Source organism: Moschus berezovskii, chromosome 6 (assembly GCF_049115385.1).
Source record: "Moschus berezovskii isolate FMDL1 chromosome 6, NW_MosBer_1.0, whole genome shotgun sequence".
Taxonomy (NCBI): Eukaryota; Metazoa; Chordata; class Mammalia; order Artiodactyla; family Moschidae; genus Moschus; species Moschus berezovskii.
In genome coordinates this window covers 38189606-38215990 of record NC_142465.1, presented here as the reverse complement: position 1 = coordinate 38215990, position 26385 = coordinate 38189606, and the positions used below count along the sequence as shown (strand labels likewise).

General features: G+C 41.0%; 1 protein-coding gene across 4 annotated transcripts in view; it reads right to left on the bottom strand.

Annotated features, from left to right (window-relative positions):
- Window positions 1–26385, bottom strand: part of SLC38A1 (solute carrier family 38 member 1) — a 74181-nt gene that overhangs the window by 26991 nt on the left and 20805 nt on the right. For all 4 annotated transcript variants that reach the window (XR_008681730.2, XM_055394472.2, XM_055394471.2 and 1 more), the window contains 2 exons: window positions 18981–19056; window positions 18577–18692 (listed from right to left, as the gene is read on the bottom strand). Coding sequence is in view for 3 of the 4 variants with exons in the window: in XM_055394472.2 (XP_055250447.2) it covers window positions 18577–18692; window positions 18981–19056 (192 nt within the window). In the remaining variant the exon portion in view is untranslated. The remainder of the gene's footprint in view (window positions 1–18576; window positions 18693–18980; window positions 19057–26385) is intronic.

Here is a 26385-nt window from a genome sequence, read left to right as displayed (position 1 = left end):
CTTTCTGTTTTATTGCTTTAATATGTGTCTCTGCCACTGGACTGTAGGACAGGCCATGATGGTTTAATTCACAGCCATGGCCAGTCCTAGGGCTTCGCTGGTGGCTCTGATGGTAAAGAATTCACCTGCAATGCTGGAGACGTGGGTTCAATCCCTGGGTTAGGAAGATCCTCTGGCGAAGGGAATGCCTATCCACTCCAGTATTCTTGCCTGGAGAATTCCATGGACAGAGAAGCATGGCAGACCACAATCCAGGGGGTCACTAAGAGTCAGATTCAAGTGAGTGACTAAGCATGCACTCATGGCCTGTCCTATTTACCTATACTTATAATATCAAACATAGCACATAGCAGACTCTTAGCTAAGAATAAGTGACTTTAGAAAGGTTAGAATCTCATTTCTAAGTCACGTGAGATTCTGCCAAATACGTTACAAAAATCAAGGTACACTCTATTTAAGCCAGTCCTGTGACCTATCAGTTCACTCTTCTTAAAATTTTTATTGGAATATAGTTGATTTACAATTCTGTGTTAATTTCCACTGTATGGCAAAGTGAATCAGTTATACATATACATATATCCACATATATTTTCCTTGTAAGTCATTACAGAGTATTGAGAAGTATTCCCTGTGTTACCAGTTCATTCTTCAAAAGATAAGTTAGTTTAGCATGACTATTTAGGAAATACTTATTTGCCCTATGGAGCAATATTTTCTTCAGTAATTGTACATAAATAAGCAACATTCAGAAAACTAAGATCATGGCATCTGGTCCCATCACTTCATGGGAAATAGATGGGGAAGCAGTGGAATCAGTGTCGGACTTTATTTTGGGGGACTCCAAAATCACTGCAGATGGTGACTGCAGTCATGAAATTAAAAGACGCTTACTCCTTGGAAGGAAAGTTATGACCAACCTGGACAGCATATTAAAAAGCAGAGATATTACTTTGCCAACAAAGGTCCGTCTAGTCAAGGCTATGGTTTTTCCAGTGGTCATGTAAGGATGTGAGAGTTGGACTGTGAAGAAGGCTGAGCACTGAAGAATTGATGCTTTTGAACTGTGGTGTTGGAGAAGACTCTTGAGAGTCCCTTGGACTGCAAGGAGATCCAACCAGTCCATCCTAAAGGAGATCAGTCCTGGGTGTTCATTGGAAGGACTGACGCTAAGGTTGACACTCCAATACTTTGGCCACATCATTCGAAGAGGTGACTCATTGGAAAAGACCCTGATGCTGGGAGGGATTGGGGGCAGGAGGAGAAGGGGACGACAGAGAATGAGATGGCTGGATGGCATCACCGACTCGATGGACATGAGTTTGGGTAAACTCTGGGAGGTGGTAATGGACAGGGAGGCCTGGTGTGCTGAGATTCATGGGGTCACAAAGAGTCAGACACGACTGAGGGACTGAACTGAACTGAACTGAAGCTATTTAGTAATTTGCTCTGGAATGATGTTTGGGCTCTACTTTTTACCACTTTTGAAACCTGGGATGAAATTTGTCAATTTTCAATCCTCTGGCAATATATTCAGAGATATTTTTCCTCTATTTGCTGCAAGAAAATTTTGTCTCATACATTAAACAATGAACACCTAAATCTATTTTAAAAACATTTATCTGTCATTGTTGGAAACATATTTATAGGACTGTGATTCCTTGTTCTTCTATAATATACAAAGATTATATGGCTAATGTTTCAAAAATTTTCATTTTTAAAAGTATTTTATGCTAATGAAATGGAAAGCTGTGACAATAAACGGAACCAACACTTAAGATGATTGAAATGTTCTATACCATGGCTGAAGTGGTGATTTTACAACTGTATTTGGGTAAATTCACCCAATCGTACATCCTTTAATTTAAATTAGGAATTTTATAAGTTATACCTTCAAAAAAAAAAAGAATAAAACCCAACCCCACAACACTTTAAGGAAGATGAAACTATCTTTTAAATGGCCCAGCTATATAACAAGAAAACATATGACATCCACCAACTAAGCATCAGAGCCCTTAAAAGAGGTGAAGATGAAGCAGCCGTCACCGCTGTGGATCCAGAAATAGCTCAGATGGGGGTGTTCAAGGCTGCCACACAGGTGAGGGCTTTCAACTCATCCAGGCCCCACTTCTCTCAAAAAAGAGAGAACCCTTACCAACCCTCCCAGCATGACTCTCCTTGTCCTCTCCCCTGCCAGAGTTTAAAGCAGTTATTCTCAAGCTTCGAGTCTATCTGAATCTCCTTAGGTCCTTGTTAAATGAAGATTCTCAGTCAGCAGGTCTGAGATGGGACTTCAGATTCTGTATTTTTCCCAAGCTCCCAGGTAAGCTGATGCTGCTGGTCCATGGACTGCACCTAGAGTAGCCAGAATGTAAAGCTACGAGCTCTGGTCCCCTGGCACGTCCATCTCAGTGTTTATTTCTCACAACCTCTGAACCAGCGCCACCACATCACCTGCCACACTGTCTGCAGGTGTTCAGTGTGATTACCTGGGACAGGGACCCCACCGCTGTCCAGGTGAGACTGGGCTGAAGGGAAGCATTTATAACTGAACCAATGCCATTCCTGTGGGACCCTGACCAACTCTCAGTGTGAAAGTGAGTCCTGTCTGTTTCCTTTGGCTGACTTCCTAAGGGCATGACTTACTTCACTAGGATAAATATATTTTAAATTATTTTTAACTTCACACCCCTCCCCAATTGCCACGGCCTTTCTTCCAAAGGGGCCCTGAGGTTGACCGCACTATATAATCCCCCCTCTTCTAACTAAACCTGGATGAGAGTATAAAACCTTTTTAAAAAATAATGTCCAGAGATGCCTGTTTTATTTCTTACCAGGTGATGGCATTTTAGGCTGGTGACATAAAGCAACAGACTTATTATATAAGCTACTTTTGCACCTCTGAAGTACAAATCCACAAGCCAGCTCAGCAAGGAGGGTGGGTATGGGTGTGGGGGTCGGGAATGGGGGTGTGAAGCTGGATTTTCCAAGCAAAGGTCTTGGCTGGCAGGGTGCTGTGACTAGAGTCAAGGGTTAGGCCTGAGAGTGTTTGAGAGACCCTGACACCTGGCTGAGACAAGCTAAAACCTTGTGAATTCCTAGGCCTAGTCCTCCAAACTGAACCTTAAGAGTGCCATTTCTTTTTGTAGTCAATTCAGCCCAAACAAGGAGCTGAGCTAGTCCTAAGAAAGTGGATCTGGGGCCTGTTTTTCAGCTGACCTGTCCTCCGCCTACACTCCCAACCTTAGGGCACTGCCCTTTCTGCAAGTTCTTAGGAAAAAGCTTGGTTTCTGGTAATTTCCTGTTTATTTTCAGTTCTGCTTTGAGAAGAAAAGGGAACATAGAGGTAACCAAGTGTGGGCACAGGCATCTCGGCAGAGCTCCGGCGGTCCCAGGCCCAGAGCCACGCAGAGTCGGGTCTGCACTGGCTAGCAGGGCTCCTCTGGGAACACAGGGCCAGGGCACCTTCCTGGGAGGGCGTCCAAGGGCAAGAATTTACTAACCACATTCCACACTGGTAGGGATTGAGAAGGCAGAGGCTGGGAGAACATCAAGATCAAGAAGAAGAGCTACAGGGGAGGAATGAACAGCTCTTTCTCATCACAAGGGAGGCCAGGAAAGCAAGCAATTACTAGGTGAATCATTACTGTAGCTCTTCTTTCCTTACCAGAAAAGAACACCAGCTTCCTGTGAGATCTGGAGAGCCCCTAAGAACCGAACGACAAGCTGGTGGTTATCTTTCAGACCAGCTCACTCAGGAAAGAACGACCTTACTAGCATCCCTACACTCAGGTTTCGGGCGCCTTCGGCCGCCCCTCTGCTCTGCCTACACGTGTCTCTGAGCTGTGGGGCTCTGCGCATGCGTGTTGGCACCTGAGGCGGAGCCAGAGCACCAGTGCTCTGCAACTCGGGGCCCACGGAAGGTTTCTTGAATCGAAAAATATTCTGACATTCTAACGTTATTTTATCACGCAGGTATCTCTGTTTCTATATCCTTTGATATCCCCAGTGCCTGGGAGAGTGGCACATAAAATGTACCAATAAATATTTGATGAATAAATGAATTATTTCCTTAAAAAAATATAAAACTTTTGCCATCCTCATCATTAGAATAGTCCACATGAAAATTCCTTTACTGGAGAGAAAGTGGTCTTTATCACTCATCCTGCTTTTATCTAACATTGTGTCCCACCAAACTGCAGCCCCTCACTCCCAAACTCATAGACAGAGATGCTGATTGAGGCAGAATATTTGCAAGAAAATGTAAAACCCCAGGACAAGGGAACTGAACACAGTGTAGGAAAAGCTCTGTTTCCTGGCCACTCATCTTTCTCCAGTCCTTCCCTGTGATGCTGGCCTCTCCTAACCTCTCTTCTACCTTCCAGCTTTCTTCCACATTTCCAGGCTGTCTCCACCTTCCCCATTTTCTCATTCACCTCTCATCTCCACGGACTCTCCCCAGTCTTTCACTCCACCCTCAACTCTTGATATAAGAAATATCTCTATTAAGTGAATTCAGTTCAGTTGCTCAGTCGTGTCCGACTCTTTGCGACCCCATGAACCGCACCTCTCCAGGTCTCCCGGTCCATCAACAATTTCTGGAGTCCACCCAAACCCATGTCCATTGTGTCAGTAATGGCATCCAACCATCTCATCCTCTGTCGTCCCCTTCTCTTCCTCGTCCTCAGTCTTTCCCAGCATCAGAGTCTTTTCAAATGAGTCAGTTCTCTGCATCAGGTGGCCAAAGTATTGTAGTTTCAGCTTCGACGTCAGTCCTTCCAATGAACACCCAGGATTGATCTCCTTTAGGATGGACTGGTTGGATCTCCTTGCAGTCCAAGGGACTCTCAAGAGTTTTCTCCAACACCACAGTTCAAAAGCATCAATTCTTCGGTGCACAGCTTTCTTTATAGTCCAACTCTCACATTCATATTTTAAAATACCGCTGAAGAGAGCAGAGTGCCTGCTGGGGATGAAGGAAGGGCTGGAGAGCCCAATGAGGAAGAATTTGAAATGTCATTAATCTGTGTGGTCAGGGAGCTCAGGTTCAGGGCTTTTCCAGGTTAGTGTGATACAGCACCAGTGGAGGAAGGGAATTTCAGGCGTGGGTAAGTGAGGAGTTTAAGTGAAGGGCTGCGGTGTCTAAGCTGGACAGGGAAGGAAGCACAGAGGTCTTAAATGACATACAAGGCACAGTTGGGAGTATCCAAAGGGAAGCCCCTGGAGGGAAGTAGAGGAGGCTGTGGTCTGAAGCAGGGTATCTGGGGGTACGTGCAGAGTGAGTGGTGCAGTATAGTTTCTGGTCTCGGTAGTGATGCCAGTGGGAGAGGCTTAAGTGGAGAGGAAAGGGCACACAGCAGAAGTTTTTTTTTAATGATAGCTTAAATGGAAGAAGACACGCCTGAAAAATAGGAGAGAGGGACAAGCTGTTCTAATTCATGAGGAAATTTTAAATATTTTGAAAAATTCAAAATTATTTTTTACATAACAAATGCACCTCCTAGAGCTTTCATTTACTTCAATGAGAATTTGGTATAAGTAAACACTTTGTTGATCACTGCTAACAATAAATTTATATTAACAATAAGACCCTGATGCTGGGAAAGATTGAAGGCAGGAGGAGAAGGGGACGACAAAGGATGAGATGGTTGGATGGCATCACCAACTTGATAGACATGAGCTTGAGCAAGCTCTGGGAGTTGGTGATGGACAGGGAGGCCTGGTGTGCTGCAGTCCATGGGGTCACAAAGAGTCGGATATGACTGAGCAACTGAACTGAACAGAACAATAAATTTAAATATTCACTCTGTCAGGCCCACACTAAACACTTTTAACAGTATTTTACTTATGAATAGTACTGTTACTACCTATTTTACAGATAAGGAAGCTAAAGTTCAGAGAAGTTGAATATTTTACCCAAGGTCACAAATAGCATCGTGGCCTTCAAACTCTGGTAGTCAAACTCCAGAGTCTTTCTCCACCATGCTTTACTGTCTGCCAAAGTCAAATGTCCACAGAAGAATACCAGTGTGAAAAGCAAGACCCTAGCAGAAGACAAAAAAACTTAGATTAAAATATATCCAAGTATTAATAATTGAGCTTATTTTAACAGACTTTGAGTGATTTTTTATATTTTATACATTTTCAAAATGGCCTTTAATGATTATCTTACTTTTACAATAATAGTATTAAAATAAAAAATATAAAGAATCTTTCAAATGTCAGTATCATTATTCCAAACGCTTTTTTGGGGGGTGTACATCTGTTTAAGCCCAAAGGTCATTAATATAATCCCTATTTAATTTAAGGAACTCATGAAATACTTATGAAAGAGAGCAGAAACATCTAATTATTCAGTCCCAAAATGTACTTCTTAGTCACTACATTCTGATTAAATTTCAACATTCTGACGGTCAGAGGACCAGCACACTAGGATCTGGTAGCATGTGATTATTTGTAATATTTACAACATGAACAAGAGAATTAAAGGGATGGTTTTTAAAGTCTGGGCAGAGAACAGGTGAGGATCAATTATTTGGACAGTTCCATTACTTTTCTTGTAGGCAAATCTAAATTTTGTGGTGCAAAGGTTCTCTTAAACTAGCCTCACTGTTGATTAGGTACTTTGTTTTGTCTAAGGAATGTATTTGATCAAATCAAATAATATCTAATATAATCCTAAAGAGAGAGAAGTTTTTAAAAGAGATACACAGATAGAAATAGAGTTTATCAGTTTAGTTGATGCTTTTCAGAAGCTAAGAAAGTTAGGAGGAGGTCTGAGTTTAAATGAGGAAGTTGTACCAGCAAGAAAGAAAGCCATGTGGCACCACTTCCTGTTTTTTGCGTACGGTCGTTGATAGAAGACTGTGGGTTTTGTGGGTGCTCCATTTTTAACTCGAGACATGGCTTCCTTCCTCTCCTTCCATTCTGCAAGGATCACCGGCTTCCCTTCTCCTCAAACCTATATCCTTACCTTTCAAACTGATGCCGCCTTTATTACACTCTAAAGATATGACCCCTGAGTGACGAAAGAATTCCATATAACCATTAGGTAAAGGAACCTGCTGTACTTGACGGGCTGCGTGGACTTCCATTCCAGTAGGAATAGTGGAATACAGGCTCAATTCGCACTTTTTCTGTTTTCAAGGTAACAACAATCCATACACTTAGGGTGAGTTAAGAGGAATACATCATCGTTGACCTCCCGTCCCCCCTCCCACTCCCAACTGGTGTCATCCTGGGCAAGTTACTTAGCCTCTGTAAATCTTAGCTTCTTTATTTGTAAAATAGGATGATAAATAGAATTGTTATAAAGATTCCATGAAACAATGCATACTTTATAAGTATCTTCATTTTTTAACCCTTAAAAAAAAAAAGCCACTCTCGTCTAGCAAGCCATACAAATAGAGGCTGCAGGTGGCTTTTGTCTGTAGACTATAGTTTGCCGACCCTGATACTGATGGAGATCACTGATACAGTGTGCCTGACAAAAGGTGAAGCCTGGGGCCATAGAACAAAGCCAGACTACAATTGCACTCATCTCACACGCTAGTAAAGTCATGCTCAAAATTCTCCAAGCCAGGCTTCAGCAGTATGTAAACCGTGAACTCCCAGATGTTCAAGCAGGTTTTAGAAAAGGCAGAGGCACCAGAGATCAAATTGCCAACATCCGCTGGATCATGGAGAAAGCAAGAGAGTTTCAGAAAAACATCTATTTCTGCTTCATTGACTATGCCAAAGCCTTTGACTGTGTGGATCACAATAAACTGTGGAACATTCTGAAAGAGATGGGAATCCCAGACCACCTGACCTGCCTCTTGAGAAACCTGTATGCAGGTCAGGAAGCAACAGTTAGAACCGGTCATGGAACAACAGACTGGTTCCAAATAGGAAAAGGAGTGCGTCAAGGTTGTATATTGTCACCTTGCTTATTTAACTTATATGCAGAGTACATCATGAGGAACGCTGGGCTGGAAGAAGCACAAGCTGGAATCAAGATTGCTGGGAGAAATATCAATAACCTCAGATATGCAGATGACACTACCCTTATGGCAGAAAGTGAAGAGGAACTCAAAAGCCTCTTGATGAAAGTGAAAGAGGAGAGTGAAAAGGTTGGCTTGAAGCTCAACATTCAGAAAACAAAGATCATGGCATCTGGTCCCATCACTTCATGGGAAATAGATGGAAAAACAGTGGAAACAGTGTCAGACTTTGTTTTTTTGGGCTCCAAAATCACTGCAGATGCTGATTGCAGCCATGAAATTAAAAGACGCTTGCTCCTTGGAAGGAAAGTTATGACCAACCTTGATAGTATATTAAAAAGCAGAGACATTACTTTGCCGACCAAGGTCCGTCTAGTCAAGGCAATGGTTTTTCCCGTGGTCATGTATGGATGTGAGAGTTGGACTGTGAAGAAAGCTGATCGCCGAAGAATTGATGCTTTTGAACTGTGGTGTTGGAGAAGACTCTTGAGAGTCCCTTATACTGCAAGGAGATCCAACCAGTCCATTCTAAAGGAGATCAATCCTGGATGTTCATTGGAGGGACTGATGCTAAAGCTGAAACTCCAATACTTTGGCCACCTCATGAGACGAGTTGACTCACTGGAAAAGACTCTGATGCTGGGAAAGGTTGGGGGCGGGAGGAGAAGGGGACGACGGAGAATGAGATGGCTGGATGGCATCACCAACTCTGTGGACATGAGTTTGAGTGTACTCCGGGAGTTGGTGATGGACAGGGAGGCCTGGCGTGCTGTGATTCATGGGGTCGCGGAGAGTCGGACACGACTGAGCGACTGAACTGAACTGAACTGAACTGGCCCTCACCAGGGCAGTTTCCCAATCAACTAAACGACCTACTACTCTGTGAGTTCAAGCTAATCGGGAAAATCCAAATTTCTGGACTACTTGGACCTACTGTGTGACACATCTGTCTTACTATAACCCAGAAGAGTAAATGTTAAAGTCATTCTATGCATCATGGCCATGAACAGTACTATTAAAACCTCAGACAGTTTAGTTAAGCTGCTTCATACAGACTAAGAAAAACACAGGGCTCCAAAATGGGGCCACACTGTTGTCCTTGGGTAGCACCAGGACACTGCATGCAACTCAGCATAGGAAGATCTAAGTGAAGGCTCAGTGTGCATGCTGCATGTTTATGCACGCGTGCAGACTCACATGCACACCACACACCACTCCTGTATCTCTGGGGCCAAGAGAACTGACTTCTTGGAAGCCCTTATCGGACACATCTCAGATGATTCATCAGCTAAGCATAACTGCTCCATTTTTAAAAACAGTGGGTGGGACCTATCTCTTATACTCGCCAACTCCTTCTGTTTACAAAATAGGCACTCATTTTTAGCACAACACTAACCCCTTTCCTATTTCCCCATTTCTGAAAAGCTTCCTCATCCAGTGAATTTCAATAGAGTTCAAGGGCACTGCCGCTGTCCTTTCTACATGTATTTCAAATGCTGGCAAGCCTGAATGTGCCACTGCTCCCCTTCCAGTATTATTATTCCCAAACAAGAGACTCTGAGGCCAATGATATTTGCTGCCAGCTGAAGGACAACAATTTTCTCTTCAAATCATTTCTAAGGAACAGAGACCATAACTCAAAGAATTTTGAAAACAAGTAAGTGACTGACAAGATGGAAGATGAGTGAGCCTCTACCCAGGGACCTCCTAGGATCATCAGAAGAGCAGCATTTCCTATTGACTTCCTCATTATTGTGCCTGTTTTGATATCACAACATCCAATTTGGTCTTTCCTTAGGAGGCAAAGAACTGCCTGCTTCAGAGCCCCTAGAGAAGACAACTCAATATTTACCAGGAATGACTTGATAAATATCACACAGACCATCTTTGTTATGGCTAAGAGCGAAATTATCATCTTTGGTGGGTATGATTCAAACTTTTAGGGATATATCTAAAGTAATAAAGCAATGACAGTTCAAGATCATGCAGAATATTTGCAAAGGTACACTGCAATCTCACTCCAATTTGGTAAAATTTGCAGAAGAAGATTGAGAGACTCCAGAGAGCTATGCTGAGGCAGTTAAGACAGCAAATCTCCTGATAGAACAAGAAGCCCATATTTGTGACACGACAGTAATGATCAAATAACCGTAATATATGAACAGGACTTAGGGCAATGTGTTGATGAGTCTGTTGTTCTAATTCCATTTCTGCCTACCCCTTATGCAGGCTGAATTGTAAAACACTAGAGAAGGCATCTGGTAGTCTGATCTTGGCTTATAGCATTCCTCATTTTTTAGATTTATCTTTACTGAATGGCTATTTACTGATTTGTTTGCAAACACTGTGATTATAGGCAATACTGTGTTCCATCTTTTTGGTGGTAGGATAATGATAACTGTCTACAAAGATAAATATTAAGAGAGACTTTACCTACAATTGGAACAAACAATCCACCACAAAGTGAAGGTAATTGCTGTAAACTGACAATGAAAATTACTGTCCTTTCTGCAAACAGCAATTTAGCAACAAATGCCCTTTTAGCAATGCAGTGCTAACCTCATACAGTATTTCTTAACAGTCTCTATTTTGATTTTTCAAATGAAGGAGGCATTCCCAGGAAAGTGACCAAAGGGTGGTGAGTCCCTTGCTAACCTTTATTACATCTCCACAGCCTACTTAAAATTGAAGAGTGAACTAAATCTCATAGTTGATTTTTTTCCTCCTGATAAGTTTTCAAAATTATAAGGGACATTGTTTGCCCTAAAGTCTTTGTAAGACTAAGCTAATTCTTACATAGTCACTCATTCATTTCAGGAAAACTTTATTGAGATCAGCTATAGGCAAGCACTGTTTTGGATTTTGTGGTGGTGGGGAGAGATAAGGAAGAATTAGACATTAGTCCTGCCCTTGTAGGGATCAGTGCTCAACAGGAAACAGAATATAAATGCCTAAATAATGGAAGTGTGTGTGCTGTGCTGAGTTGCTAAGTCATGTCCAACTCTTGGGTGATCCCATGGACAGTAGCCCACCAGGCTCCTCTGTCCATTTTCTAGGCAAGAATACTGGAGTAAGCTGCCATTTTCTACTCCAGGGGATCTTCCCAATCCAGGGATTGAACCCATATTTCCTGTGTCTCTGACACTGGCAAGCAGATTCTTTACCACTGCGTTACCTGGGAAGCCCTAAATAATGGAAGTGCTATTTACTATAAAGGCGACAGCAAAAAAAGAAGAAAGGGAGATCCTTCCCTCTATCCCGGAGGATCAGAGAAACCTTTTTGGAGATGGCATCTGGCCTGGGTCTTATGAATGTCAGGATTCAGAAGCACAGGGATGGTATGGGAGTGGGGTGGCCCCCATGGGGTAATGGAAAGGCCGAGGTGATGGGCACAGTCCTGATGGCCTCTGTGGCTGATGCAGTGGCAGTCTGCAGGGAGATGAGGGGAAAATGCAGATTGGAGCAGGTGGCACTGTACTGATGGCTCATTCTAGCTCTTGTGGTCAAAACCACACTGAATTTTTTTTTTCTCAAGTTTTCTGTAGGTAAGAGAAAAAGTCTTATTGCAGTGGTTTTAAGTTCTTTAAAAAACAATTTTCTTAACTAGTTTCTTCCCTTAAAGCATATGGTGAGAAAGATACTTTAAAAAGTGTAAACTTTCCACTCCCATTCTACCCCCAGGCCCTGTGTCACACTCCCGAAGTAGCCACTGTCAACAGTTTTCTTGTGAACCCTCCCCACAAAGTCTATGTAATATACGAACATATACGCAATCTATCCCCATGCTCACTTCCACCCAATATTTAGTTTGTTTCTACATAATAATATTCCTGGAAATTTTTTCCGTACCAGGACATATAAGTCTATTTTACTCTTTTAAATAGTAGTCTAATATTCCATTTCATGGAACTACTGTGGTTATTTAACCAATTCCCTAATAATGAACTTGATGTTGTTTGACTTTGCTATTTCTTGATTTTCAATTCTTAATTACAAAAAATTTAGTTAAAGTCCTGGAAGGAATTAAGTTCAAGGGCAGTGAGCAATCGTAAACAGCACATGAGGCAAAGGCAAGTACAGATAAAGACAAATATGAAGCAGTTCAGAAAGCCTACTGGTTTTACAATATACTTGAGGCTTGTATAGGGTTTCCTAGGTGGCTCAAGTGGTAAAGAATCCACCTGCCAGCCAGTGCAAAGCCACAGGAGACCCGGCTTAGGATTGGGAAAATTCCCAGGAGGAGGAAATGGTAACCCACTTCAGTATTCTTGCCTGGGAAATCCCATGGACAGAGAAGCCTGGCAGGCTACAGTCCATGGGGTCACAAAGAGTCAGGTATGACTAGGTAACTGAACACATGAGGCACATTTTATACTTGCTGCGACCAGGAACTTGACCACTCCTGATACACAATTTGGTATCCCTGAACTATTTTTATTACAAAAAAGGTGGGTGATGGTTCTTGGTGGAACAGCAGTAAAGTAGTTCAAGAACACTGACTGATTTTACCAGGTGATTTTCAAGAGTTAAGGGATTAACTTGCAAGTACCCATTGATAAGAATAAGATTTGTCTCAAGAAGTACATTAATAAAGTAAGTTTGGCCTCTGAAGGTATCACTAAAAGGCAGTACAGTGTTTTAGGTCACTCAGGTTCTAGAGTCAAGAGATCCTGAATGCAACTCTGGCTCCCCTACTTTCTAAGGTGTTATTAAACATCAGTTACTTCATCATTAAAATGGGGGTAATATTTACTTCATAGTGTTGCTGTGGGGATTAGATGGAATAATATGGTATATATAGTTATCGTTCAAACAAATGTTACCTACTATTTAGTAGCTGCCTAGTTAATACTTTAGCAAATGCTGAGTACATAGTATTACTATGTACCAGGCACTCCTGGTTATCTCTCCATCTCCTTCTCTCTATCTCCCCTGCCCGTCTATACTCACACTCATTAGTTTCTTAAAGGAGCCTGATGGGGTCGTTACTAACTAATTCATGTCTTCTTGCATGTCACTTTTCAAAGTGTGCTTTTAGACATTATCTTTTTTATTCTCATCACCACTACCTAAGTGAGACAGAAAATGGAAAACACCAAAAATAGGCAGGAGTAATAATCAACCAAAATAAAATTTAAATTATTATTCCATACAGATTATAATGTTATTTCACAATGATGATTTTGAACAGACAGTTTACAAACTCAGTGTTTACAATAAACTGTGATATCTCTTTGAGCTCCTAGGAATATCATGAATTACATTCTTCTTTTTCATGGTTTTAAACTTAAAGGTTACATGATTGAAATAATAATACATGTTAAGAAGTTAAGGAAAAATATAAAGCATTTATTACTTTATCAGCTTCTACATAGTATAATTAACCTCTCATTCACCTGGCACAGTGAGAACATGACATGTTCTTCAGAGATTAATTTTCTATAAAATGTAGGCCTTTAATAGAAATCTTCAGAAAATGCAACTTTCCTGTTTTGGGAGATGGTAGTGTGAAATAACAAGCAAAACAAAAGCCATCATTCTTCCATGCTAATATTTACTTTTAATTCCTACTTTTGCTATGATGAAGTTATGGGGAAGCTGTGCAAAGAGATTAGTGAGAGGAGAATACAGTGCAGCGAGATTTCTTCAGCATCCACTGCCTTTCCCTTGGACCCCACTCTTAGGAAAACTCGATTCGATAGGAGCATCTCACCCTTACTTTGACGGGCTTCCCTGGTGGCTCAGATGGTAAAGATTCTGCCTGCAATGTGGGAGTTCTGGGTTCAATCCCTGAGTAGGGAAGATTCCCTGGAGAAGGGAATGGCAATGAGTCCAGTATTCTTGCCAGGAGAATTCCACAGACAGAGGCTACAGTCCACGGAGTTGCAAAAAGTTGGATACGACCGAGTAACTAGCACTTTCACACTGTGCCTCAGCACATCCCCACATTGCTGCTTCAGGGAACAGCCCCATTATTATTATTATTTTTAACAGAGAACATATACATTCGGAACAACTATAAGCTGAGATTCCCCATGACCATATTTCCTGTTTTTTAAGATGCCAATATAAGGCCTCAGAAAGGCTTTGGATAACACAAATCCTCACAGTATTCTTATAATAGGGCAGAATTCACCAAATCTAACTGAATCAGATGTGCTTTAAACACATATATAGCCTCAGTGAATGACAGCCATTATAGTCAGGTCCCCCAAATAAGCCCCAATCTCATCCAAGAAAAAGCAATCACCCCAGCAAGTTTCCAGATGACCCCAGTGAAGAGTCCGGCACCCAGCCTCAGTGAGACACAGAGGAGCCTTCCCAGCTGCTTTTCTAAAGAAGCCTGGGCAGGCTTGGACTCACTCTCGGTGTTGGCCAATAAGAGTCTGGAACAGGGCCCTGTACCACATGAATTATCTTCATCCTGCCAACTGCTTCTTGGCTTTGAGCAGCTGTGGGAGCAGCTGGTTTTACAACACAGAATGAGCCCTTGTTCTGAGGTAGGAGAGTTCTGCATTCTGTGAAAAACTTGTAAGTTTGGGTCTCTATACAACTACCTTCATGAGCTTTACCCTGAAGATCTGGTGTGTGGTTCTGGCTATTCATGGACCTTACAAAGAACCAAACAACCTATGATGGTTTTATCCAGAGGAGATCTTCCTACAACTATAAAAGTCACCTTTATCTAAGTCTTTGACTCAATCAGAAACTGAAGAGTCATAAGACAAGACTTATCCCTGAACCAATCAACCACATTTCGGGAATGGTTGATGGAACACTAGAATTTACTCCTGCTTCCTCTGCCCCAATAAACCTGTAAAGAGATTAATTTTTTTAAAGGCACAAAACTGCCAGGATAGTAAGAATAGAAGAGAAGAGACAATTACAAAGTTTCAGAAGCTGGAAAGCAGACAGATCTGAAACTTAAATTTGGCAGTGGAGAAAGCCAAGCCAGTTTACACTAGAGAATTCCCAAAAGGCCCTGGTGGCATTACTGGAAGTAAGCAACAATGGACACGATGAGCTAAAATAAAGAGGATCTGTCAAATTTCAAGAAATAGCTAGATTCCTCAGACCAGGTATCTACTCCGTAAATTGAGTTGACTGCTCCTCTCCCATCTAGGCAAAAGATACACAAATATATTCTCTGAAAAGTATAAACTGTAAGTCTCCAAGTGAGAGACCCAGCACAACTTGTGGGGGAGGGGTACTGCAGTGAAAACCAGGATTGGGGGCACACATGCACAGAGATATTCCCTCAAGCCATTTCCCTCTACTTGGCCCCCAGAAATATGGCACAATGCCCAGGCCTCACAGGAAGATCTCTGGGTGATGTGAATAGCCAAGGAGAAACTGACATGGCTGGTTCCCCAAGAAAAAGGCTACTAACAGCATCTTTAGTTAAGCTATTTCCAACAAGCCCCACTCATGTATACCAGATTTCAATTAGCCTTGTTCTCCCCCCACCCCCTGGCAATTCTTGAATACGGCAGAGAGGGACAACCTGACATCTAAGGAAAGATTCTAAAATGAAAGAGTCCAAAACAGAAAAGTCAACCTGCATCACAAGAGTACAATCAGCAGAACTCAGATTATAGAAATTCTATAGGACCAATGTCCGAGTTTCTTCAACAAATAAATTGAACAGAAGAGAACAGAAGAGAATGGCGGGCCTACAGACTCAGAGACTTAAACTACATACCAAACACTTATACTATATGGACCTTATTTGAGTATTGATGTGAACAATCCAATTGTTTTTTAAAAATGAGATAATCAGAGCAATTTAAATATTGTTTCGATATCTGATGATATTAAGGAACTGTGGTTAATTTTTGGGGTATGACATATTATGGTTAAGTTTTACAGCCCTTATATGTTAGTGAAGTACACTGACATATTTTTGAATGAAATGATGGCTTGGATTTGCTTCAAGACAACGTGGGAAAGGGGCTGACTAAACAAGCAAGGTCATGAGATAAAGGGAACAGGGACGCTTTTAGATTCTCTACTTGGTGTTTGAAATTTTCCATAATAGAGAAAAATGATCACTAGAATCCTCAGGGAAAATAATGAAATCATTAAACAGAAACAAAATAATACAAAAAAAGGAACATTCAAAGAATGTTTAAAACCTACTGTAAATAAAAAAGAAGAAGAAATAAAACATTCAGTAAAGAGTTGGAGAAAAATTTGATGGCGTATCCCAGAAAGTACAGTGAAAAAGTATACAAATTAAACAAAGAAAAGAATAAAAAGTTAGAGGGCTAGTCCAGAAGGTCTAAAATCTTGGTAACAGTTTTAGAAAGAGAGAAAAAGAGAAAGAGCAGGAGGAAATTCATCAAAACAACAATGTAAGAAGATGTTCCAGAACTGAAGACCATGAATTTCTAAAAGAAACGCTGCACCAGTTGCCTGAGACAATGGATGAAAAGAGATGCATAGCAAGATACATCACTGTGAAATTGCAGAGCATCAGGAACAAAGAGATCTGGCAAGCTTCCAGGAAAGACAAAATAAAAACAAAAGCCCTGGCTATATATAAAAGATCCGGAATCAGAAGCATTTTGACTTCATAACAGAAAAAAACTAGGAGGGAATGAAGCAATGCCTTCCAAATTATGAAGGAAAATGACTGCCAATAGAGAGTTTATATCTAGCCAAACTACCAATCAATGATGAAGGCAGAATAAAAATATTTTTCAGATATGAAGGTCTCAGAAATTTTATTTCTATTTATCCTTTCTCAGCAGCAAAAGCAAGGAAGTAAATCCAGAAACAGGAAGAAACGAAAATACAGGGAACAAAGGATCTAGCAGAGAAGAAAGGAGGAGGGAATTACCAGAATCGTGACAAAGAGAGATTCCAGAATAAAAGTCTACTCTCCAAGCATCAGTTCCCTTATCTGTAAAACTGGGAACGGACAATAGTACCTGCCTCATAGACTTGTCCCGACTCAACCTAAAACACTCTTGAGTAGTTCCTGACATAGAGTATAAGCCACAAGAGTTTTCTCATTATCCTCATTAAAGAATTGACACTTTGTATATTACAATAGCTAAAAAGAAAGAAATCAATGTAAAACACTTACATCTGAACCAAACTTATCTACAGCTTTGGAATAGCTGAAAATTGTCACAGAACCATAAGGTTTTGGAGGTAAATAGGGTTGTGAGATTTTTTTCTAGTGCAATTTTCTTGCTTCAAAGCATAGGGAATTCCAGCTCACAGTAGTTAAGTTACTTGCTGGACTACATAACCATTTAGAAGGAGAGACTAGCAGTCAGGTGTTTCATGTCAATGCACTGAAAATCACAAGTGCAGCTACTCAAACTCCATCTATGGTATCCTCACAGGGTCAGAGTTTCACATATACAAAAAAAAAAAAAAATCACCATAGAAACATTTTGTTCAACTTCTGTCATTTTAAAACTTGGCATTTGGCTCAAGATATACATACACAGAAAGACCACCTAGGAAGATTTAGTCTGGGCAATAAAGAGAAGAGGGTTTCCTGAATTAGGCTGCCAAAGGGAAGGCAACATATTAGATTCACGGTCCTACCCAGAGTTGCTCTGATTCTAGGAAGGACACCTTTAATGGGTTTACACACAAAAGGAAGAATATGAATTCCTATAGCACAGCCTGGATGGGCATTTCTGATGCCTGAGTAGTGGGATGGGTAGCAATGTACTTCTGCCACAGTTTTCTAAGTTTTTCTAAAGAAATAAACACAATTTTCAGGGTTAGTGGTCTTTTCGGAACTGCTCCCAAAGAAATGATGGATACAACAATGATGGATACAACAACTGGGCAAACCCAATGAAGAGTGGGAGTGTCGCCAGGGGCAAAAAGACAAGATCCCTGGAGAAGAGCATTGTGTACTAGACTCATCAGGCAAAACACCACTGATACTCCTTTGAGATGCGAGAGGGGAATCAGATTGGGTAGGAATATTCCTGGTATAAATGATGATTCCTATGACCTGCCATCCCATTCCAACTGAAATTAAGCCCTCTGTACATTTGCAGAAAGTCTTCAACCGTCTGAGATGAACTTATTGTGAAAGAAAACTCATCATTTTCTTTTCACTGAATCTCAGGGGGAAAGTACACCCTATTTTCTCATCTTTAAAACACTGAAAACTTCTGTGCTTCTTGAATATTTCTTACAAACAAATTTGCAGTTACCTTTGGATATAGTTCATATCCTACAGCAATTCAAATACCAAAGTGGTGGCTGGATGGATTAAACACCTCTTAATATTTTCACCATTTAGCTGAGATTTAAAGTGACAAGCCAAGAGTCCAAAAATACAAGTGCTATTTTCAAATCTTTTATCCTTTTCACAAGTACTTATTTTGGTATTTTTGATTAATAAAACGATTTTCTATCTTCTTAGGTGTACAAACATTAGGTGCCTCTTGGGAAAAAACCATTCAAACAATACAAAAGTATGCACTAAAACGCAGTCACCCTAGTAAAACATAAAAAGCAATAAGAACCATTTAAAAATATTTTCAGTCTCTTGTGGGTATGAACAGAAACCTACAGAAAATGCACTTTTTAAATGGAAAGTATGGCTGTCAACACTCACAGAAAAAGTAGGATTCCAGTGTTTGCCAGGGCAAAGGCGAGTCCTAAAATCCCACTGCCCATAATGGCGTTGCTTAGGTTAAAAACAGACATGCCCAAGGAGGTTGTTCCTGGAATCTGAACAGAGACACAGTCACACTAAACAAAACAGTCCTCCAGAAAGATCATCACTCCAAAGCCTTTAAAGCACTATCAGGAACCAACAGGGAAATGAAACTCAAGGAATTCTTTCTTCGTGGTCTAGTTATTTTTTCAAATGGGTTTCAGGAGAGAATACACAGGCTCCGAGGAATGTCTTGGTAAGTAAATAGCTATGCTTTTGGTACTATGCTGGATGAATTAAAAACATCTGTTGCAATTATTATAATTTTAAAACTAAGCAAACTTTATTAAAATGACACTTACATAGTCATCACATTTCTTCTTTTCCAAGTGGCTGTTCGTGAGACTTCTTCTACTTTCACGATCAGAAATAAACTTGCTGTAAAGAGAGGCATAATGATTTAATCTCATTATAATGACTTGGAGCTTAATATCATGATTGAATGATTTATTATTTACCAAAACATCATGCATGAAAAGTCATCAATCAGTTATCTAAGAGTTTATAGTCTTATCCAACTGCTCTCACTGACTTGTGTTTTGTTTTTGGTCAGGATTGTTCTTGTTGTTCAGTCGCTAAGTTGTGTCCCATTCTTTGTGACCCCATGGACTGCAGCACACTAGGCTTCCCTGTCCTTCACTATCTCTTGGAGTTTGCTCAAACTCATACGCATTGAGTTGGTGATGCCATCCAACCATCTCATGCTCTGTTGTTCCCTTCTCCTCCTGCCCTCAATCTTTCCCAGCATCAGAGTCTTTTCCAATAAGTCAGCTCTTTGCATCAGGTGGCCAAAGTACTGGAACTTCAGCTTCAGAATCAGTCCTTCCAATGAATATTCAGGCTTGATTTCCTTTAGGATTGACTGGCTTGATCTCTTTGCTGCCCGAGGGACACTCAAGAGTCTTCTCAAGCACCACAATTCAAAAGCATCAATTCTTCAGTGCTCAGCCTTCTTTATGGTCCAACTTTCACATCCATATATGACTACTGGAAAAACCATAGCTTTGACATTATGGACCTTTGTCAGTAAAGTGATGTCTCTGCTTTTTAATACACTGTCTAGATTTGTCATAGCTTTTCTTCCAAGGAGCAAGCATCTTTTAATTTCATGGCTGCTTTTAATTTTTGTCAGGATTAGTTGCTCACATTCTTGTTTTAGCTAATAAACTAAAAGTGCTCCAAGGGCAGACGCTTTGCCTCATTCCTTTTTATATCCCTCACTCTACTTAGAACCAAACAATGCAAACAGTAGATGCTCATCTTGAGAGGAAACAAAAGACAACTCTAAGTCAAAAAGAACTATAGATTTTGAGTAATTTTAATACCAATAAATTAAAACACTATATGCAATGCAAGTTAACTTTTATATAGATTTTTCTCTAACGGAACATTAGATAATGTCAAAAATACTATAAGGCTGGCGTTTAAGAAGAATACTGGAGACAGGACTCTTTATAAGCTCACATTCTTGGAGTACAAAGTTATTGCACAGGAATTCCCTCCTCTCACCTCTGCAAAAATGGAAAATAACTCTTTTCCCATGAAACATTACTTTAGCACCTGCTTATATACGGGCAATGTGGGAGGCATGGAGGTGTGTCATAAGGAGTTCAGACGAGGAAATTAGGCAGAGGAGGAGGGGCATATGGTCCATGGTCGGGGCAGAGCTAGGGCTTAAAGGGATTCAGAACTTGAGTTCAATCCTTGCTTGTTCTGAGGGCTTGAGTATGCTAGCCCAGTTTCCTCATCTGTGAAATGGGAATGACACTATTGCATTATCTCACAGTGTTACTGGGACAGTTAAATGAGAGCACATGTAAAATATCAGTACAGCTCCATGCACAAAATGAAAGGAACACTTTCTGAATCTGGGGAAGATTCAGACAGGCTGAGTAGAGTCAAGTATACACAAAACATAAAGAAGGAGGCAATCAGAATGCTCTAAGAACCAGCAAATATATTATTGGGATTAACATTAGAACTTTATGGCCTAAATTTCTACTTTAAAAAATTTCCCATTAAAAAAAGAAGTGCTATTGTCAAGGAAAAGTCTATCCATAGGTAAACTGCTACATGTAATAGTAAAACATGTTAGGAAATTTTTTTGGCTTTTCTGGAAATTTAATTATCTAGTTTTAGTAAGAACTAATCCATGAATTTTTCACTAATAAATATAAAGACACTTGAACTAGACTATTTTAAAGAAGCATGTATTTTTGAAATATACATTTTCAGATGCTTTTCTGAACAAAGTTTATTTCACAATAAACCATTTTTTAATGAAAGATATATATCATCAATGTTGGTCTTATTTATCTACCTCTTTCATCTTGAATCCATATTCTTCAGGTTTGCTTTTTCCAGCTGGATAAACCAAAGGCCACCACCTGGTATGAGCAACACAAACCTGTGGTTTATTTCCTTCAGCATCTGCATTTGCCTAGGACCTGTCCAGTGACTGTCAGAAATGAAAAGGAAGTGAAGAAAACCTTGGTCTCCTGAAATACAGGAGGTGACGTTCCAGTTGAGGAGCATTTCTTGTAGTCCTTATGGATGTGAGACCATAAAGAAGGCTGAGTGCAGAAGAATTGATGCTTTCAAATTGTGGTCCTGGAGAAGACCCTTGAGAGTCCCTTGGACAGCAAGGAGATCAAACCAGTTCACTGGAGGGACTGACGCTGAAGCTGAAGCTCCAATACTTTGCTAACCTGATGCAAAGAGCCAACTCATTGGAAAAGACCCTGATACTGGGAAAGATTGAGGGCAGGAGAAGGGGGAGGCAGAGGATGAGAATTCTGGATGGCATCACTGACTCAATGGATGTAAGTTTGAGTCAACTCTGATAGTAAAGGACAGGGAAGCCTAGCACGCTGCAGTCCATGGGTCACAAAGAGTTGGACACGACTTAACGACAACATAGCGACTGAACGACAACAACAGAACAAAACACCAGAATAGGAACATCAGAGCATGCAAAACGGAGATGAGATAAGGAAGGCAGAAAAGGAAAAACCATTATTGGGTGGGATTAGCCAGAGGAATCTTAAAGGCTGAAGTCTGGGAAATAGTATGGCAGGGTCTTAGCAAGAGAAAGACATAATGAAAGCCACTTCTCTGGCGACCCATCTGACAGCACTCGAACCCTGGCCCTTCTTTTACCCTTAACATTTAAAATCTTTCCACAGAACTGAGGTTTACAGATCTGGCTGGAGAGGGACAAGGGTGACCAACCTTCCTTTTCATCCTGGCAGCCCAAGGAAACGGGGGTGCTGGACTTGCCAAACTGAAATGGACTCATATTGAGTGCTGCTAATAAATAAAAGACTGCATGTAATCAGATTAATTTTAACAACCAACTTAAGACTGCCAAATCATTATCCAGAAGGTCCCGTTTGCCTTTCTTGTAGAGGGACTTGCTTTCCAAAGAGAATTTTCATTATTTTTAAATAAAGGGGAAAATCCCCAACATTTTCAAAGTAACTAAACCAGACACCAATAAGTCTCCTGTTGCGGCAGATCTAAGCTCCTGGCCTGCCTGTGCACCCCAGACTCGGGGCAGAAAGCTGACAGAGAAAAATGGGTCAAGGCACCAGGATGCAGGGGCATTCCGCAGGGTCAGAGGCTGCAACAGAAGGGGAGGAAGAAGAGGCCCCTGCATGCCTGCGAGCTCCCTGCTGCAACGCTTCCACAGGAGGAAAATAATGCAAGGGACTTGCAGAGCTGCAAGTGATGAGCAACCCTGAGAAAGCTTATTAAAACACATTGGGCCTCAAGTGCTTCCCGATTCTGCCTCTTTCTGTCTACTTTATCCAGCCAAGCTTAATAGGTTTTCCCAAAAATCTTTACTAGCTCTCCTACTGAAAAAGTTTTCGGTACAAATTGCTTGGCCTGCAAATTCCAGGTACTGCTGAATTTGATTTGGCCTCGCTGTTCAATCTTAGCTCCCCCTGCTCTTCCAAATGGTATTCCCAAGAGGCCGTGAGGATAGAGATAAGACCAGAGCATTCGGAGAATAGAGACAAAAACAGTACCACTAGGAATGCACTCTCCCCTCAACAGACCCTCCATCCTCCTCTAAGGCAGTGTTTTCCTGCCTGGTGCATGACCCTCATCCTCCGTGTGTGTGCTGGATACTCTTTAAACGGACTCTTCTGACTCTGACCTATTTACGATTTTTCTGTGGCACTAAGCACTAATCTTGCATTCAGAGTGGTGGCATCATGTTCTAGCTCCTTCTTCTATGGACCTGCCCCGCTCAGTAATTCAGAGGAACCCTCCATAAACCTAAGGTTCTTCTTCCACTGAGGAACTAGACTGGCTTAGGCTACAGGGAAATCTTGCTCGATAAGAATGAAGTACTCAAAGAAAGCCTCTGTATTTTCTTTATGGTGTTTTCACTTTTTTTCTCTTTGATTTTTCAATCTTTGCTTTGTATTGCTGCAAACTTAAACACACACACACACACACACACATACAACAAAAACAATCTTTTTTGGTGATGGAAAAGTCCATTTACAATAACTAGGTCAGCAGCTTATCACAAGTTTCTGTTATCTCACCATTTAAAAAATGCAATTGCCTGTTAAAAAAGCACTGACCTCTGGCAAAGACCTCTTTATTGACTTAAAAATGGGCTATTGGAGAAGGTGTCTTTGACATGTGGTCTCAGGATGATAAGAGTATTATTAAGAAAGAGTTTTCGCTGGGTCGGTCTGTACCCATAAAGCAGAATTCGATCAACTCTTAGGTAGGCAACTGTTCTGTGAACAAAACAAAACAAAAATCTACAGTGGCTGTCATGCTGACCGTCAATAGACAAAGCCTTAAAAAAGGATGTAGGCATTATACTGAGGTATGTGAAGGAGGCAAGCAATATAGAGCAGTTATTTAAAACCAAAAATAAACCAACAACAACAATCCAGTAAAGGATGGGGTGTACAATGGGAAAATAATCTTCCTATTTTAATCTCCACCAATCAGGTTCTTACTAGATTAGAGTGTTTCACTGGAGGATTTATAACACAAAAGAGATGAATAGCTGAACTTAAATAACCTTTCCTAGCTCCTCCCCTGCAACACTACATTCTATATGAAGGAAAGAGAAAAGGAGGAAGAAAGCATGTATGAAAGAGACTGGAAAACATGAAAGAATTAAAGAAACAGTAGGTATTTAAAGAGAATACTGAGAGGTGAACAAAGCCTTATTTGGTGGATAAACTCTACTGAAAATAGGAGAAAACAGACTTCTGCTGTAGCAGGAGCGATTAAAGCAAGGGAAGAATTTTCCGACATGAAAACTGAATATAAGGAAAAGTTATGGCCTCTTTTTCCCAAAGGTACAGAAAAGACATTAGAAGAAAAGAAGTGATAACTTTTCAAGAGTCCTCCCAACAATACAAACGTAGTTCATCAACTCTGAGAGATAAGGGACCAAGAGAAAAAAGGCTGATGCAAGTGTGTAGTGACAGAGTTTCTCATTAAGGAAAATCTTAAGGAGAGACTCTCCAAATTTTGTTACAAGCTTCCTGGGTCATAACAACAATAACTATATATGGAGATGAGAATAACAGTATATAAATATTAAAATATGTGAGTATTTGCCTGGATACAGCTAGTATCATCTATGAATATTTCAACAACTTTAGGATAACGATAACCAACAATCACCTCAAACCTAAAACAGTTTTGTTAATCCTTGGGTGGAGAAGAAAGATGTGCTTGCCAAAGAAAGAGGTCTGTACTTTTGTTAGAGACATTCCCATATCTTGCCAGACCCTGTGCCAAGTACTTTATAGGAGTTTTCTCATCTCTTTTCACAATAATTAGCTCCGTTTTAGGGAAATTAAGTAACTTGACTAAAGTTACATTCCTAATGACTAACCCATTGAGCCAGGATTTGAACTTAAGCTGGCTGATAGTACAGCTTGAGTCCTTAACCTACAAACAGCATTGTGTTTATTATTCCCCAGCAATCCCAGGAGGCCAGGTATTATTTTCATGCTTGTGTTATAGAGATGGAACTAAGGCTCAAAGCACGAGATCACACAAGACCTATGGATAGAGCCAGCGCTCAATAAAAGTTGAAATTCAAACCACGTACTTAACACCTCTGTCTGTCTGTCTCTGTCTCCTTCATTTAACAAATACTTGGAGATATTTGCCCTGTACCGGGCACCATTATAGTATCATAACAAGGTATAAGAGATATAAAGAGGGTTAAGATGGTTCCTTCTCTCCAGAAGATCACATCTAGAGGAGTGTCTAGAGTTCCTTACTCAAAATGTGCTCCATGGATCAGTTGTAAGGGCATCACCTGGGAGCTTGCAGGAAGTCAGAACTTCAAGCCCAGTTCCAGAGCTACTGAGTCAGAATCTGCACGTTAACAAGTTCTCCAGGTGTTTCATATGCACACTAAAGTGTCAGCAATACTGGCCCAGTGGACATTTTGAAAGGTTTTGCTGTTCCAGGGGTAGACTTCTATGACTGCAGGGTGTCTGCTGTCTGGCTCAGACTGTAAAGAACTCTCCTGTAAGGCAGAAAACCCAGGTTCCATTCCTGAGTAGGGAAGATCCCCTGGAGAAGGGAATGGGTTCCCACTCCAGTACTCTTGCCTGAAGAATTCCATGGACAGTGGAGCCTGGAAGGCTACAGTCCTTGGGATCACAAGAGAGTCGGGCACAACTTCTATGACTACCACCCCAAAAATTAGGGCATGAAATAAAACAACTGAACTGGAAGAAGGGCAGGAGTCCTAATACCCAAAGGGCTCTACTCTATTTTTAACTAAACTTTTAAAAAAATGCTTCTTAAAGTATCCTAGGGAGAGAAGTTTCCAGACAAGGCTATCAGCTGGATGCCAGGTAATCAGGGTTCAACATTTGCTTTCAACATTTTCTCTAGCTTCCTTACAAAGATGCACTGTTACCCAGAAGTTCACTGTTTGGGGAGAGGATTCTCTTAGATTCATATAATCAGGCCTACCTTCTTCCTACCAATGTGAAAGAGCTACCAAAAGGTCAGAGGTACTCAGGTGTAGTTTTGCAGAAATCTTGGGGGGTGGGGGCTCTTTTCTGATATTTATTTACCTTTTTGGCTTCATGCTGTAATATGTTATTTTTAATTTTTATTGGTCTAGAGCCAGAAGTGAAGCAAGATTCATAAACCATGTCAACGAGAGAGGGTAGATAAATAAATGCATCACACTGCATCTGCAGCAGTGGAATCAAATTCCAAAAAACACGAGTCTGTACAGCCCATGCCTAGTAGGCAAGTGGGGTCTCTTGGCAGGCACCCAAAGGGGTGAGAAACGGTGCCTTCTCTTGTTGCAAGGGGTTATCACTTCCAAAACAATACTTTTTCCTAGTGAAACTCTTAAAGATCAAGTTCAGAGCCTGAGCTGAATATTACAAAAGACTCTCATTTTAAGGTCCTCAAGGCTTGCACTGATTTGGGAATGAAGTTGTTACAAACCCAAAATTTGCTACCTGTGAAACAGCTGACGGATGTCCCATCCATTGTTCAGTGGAAATCAGTAGTGACTACAGAACACCCCAGGAACCCAGAGCAGAAAACAGCACTAGTAGAGTTTTGCAGGGTTTAAACTGAGAGTAGGAACTATCCTTTTCACTCAAGCTGGAGCATTTTAATCAGAGGCAGCAGAAGAGGGCAGAAAGACATGGATTTCTTACAGACCTGTATGTGCCCTTG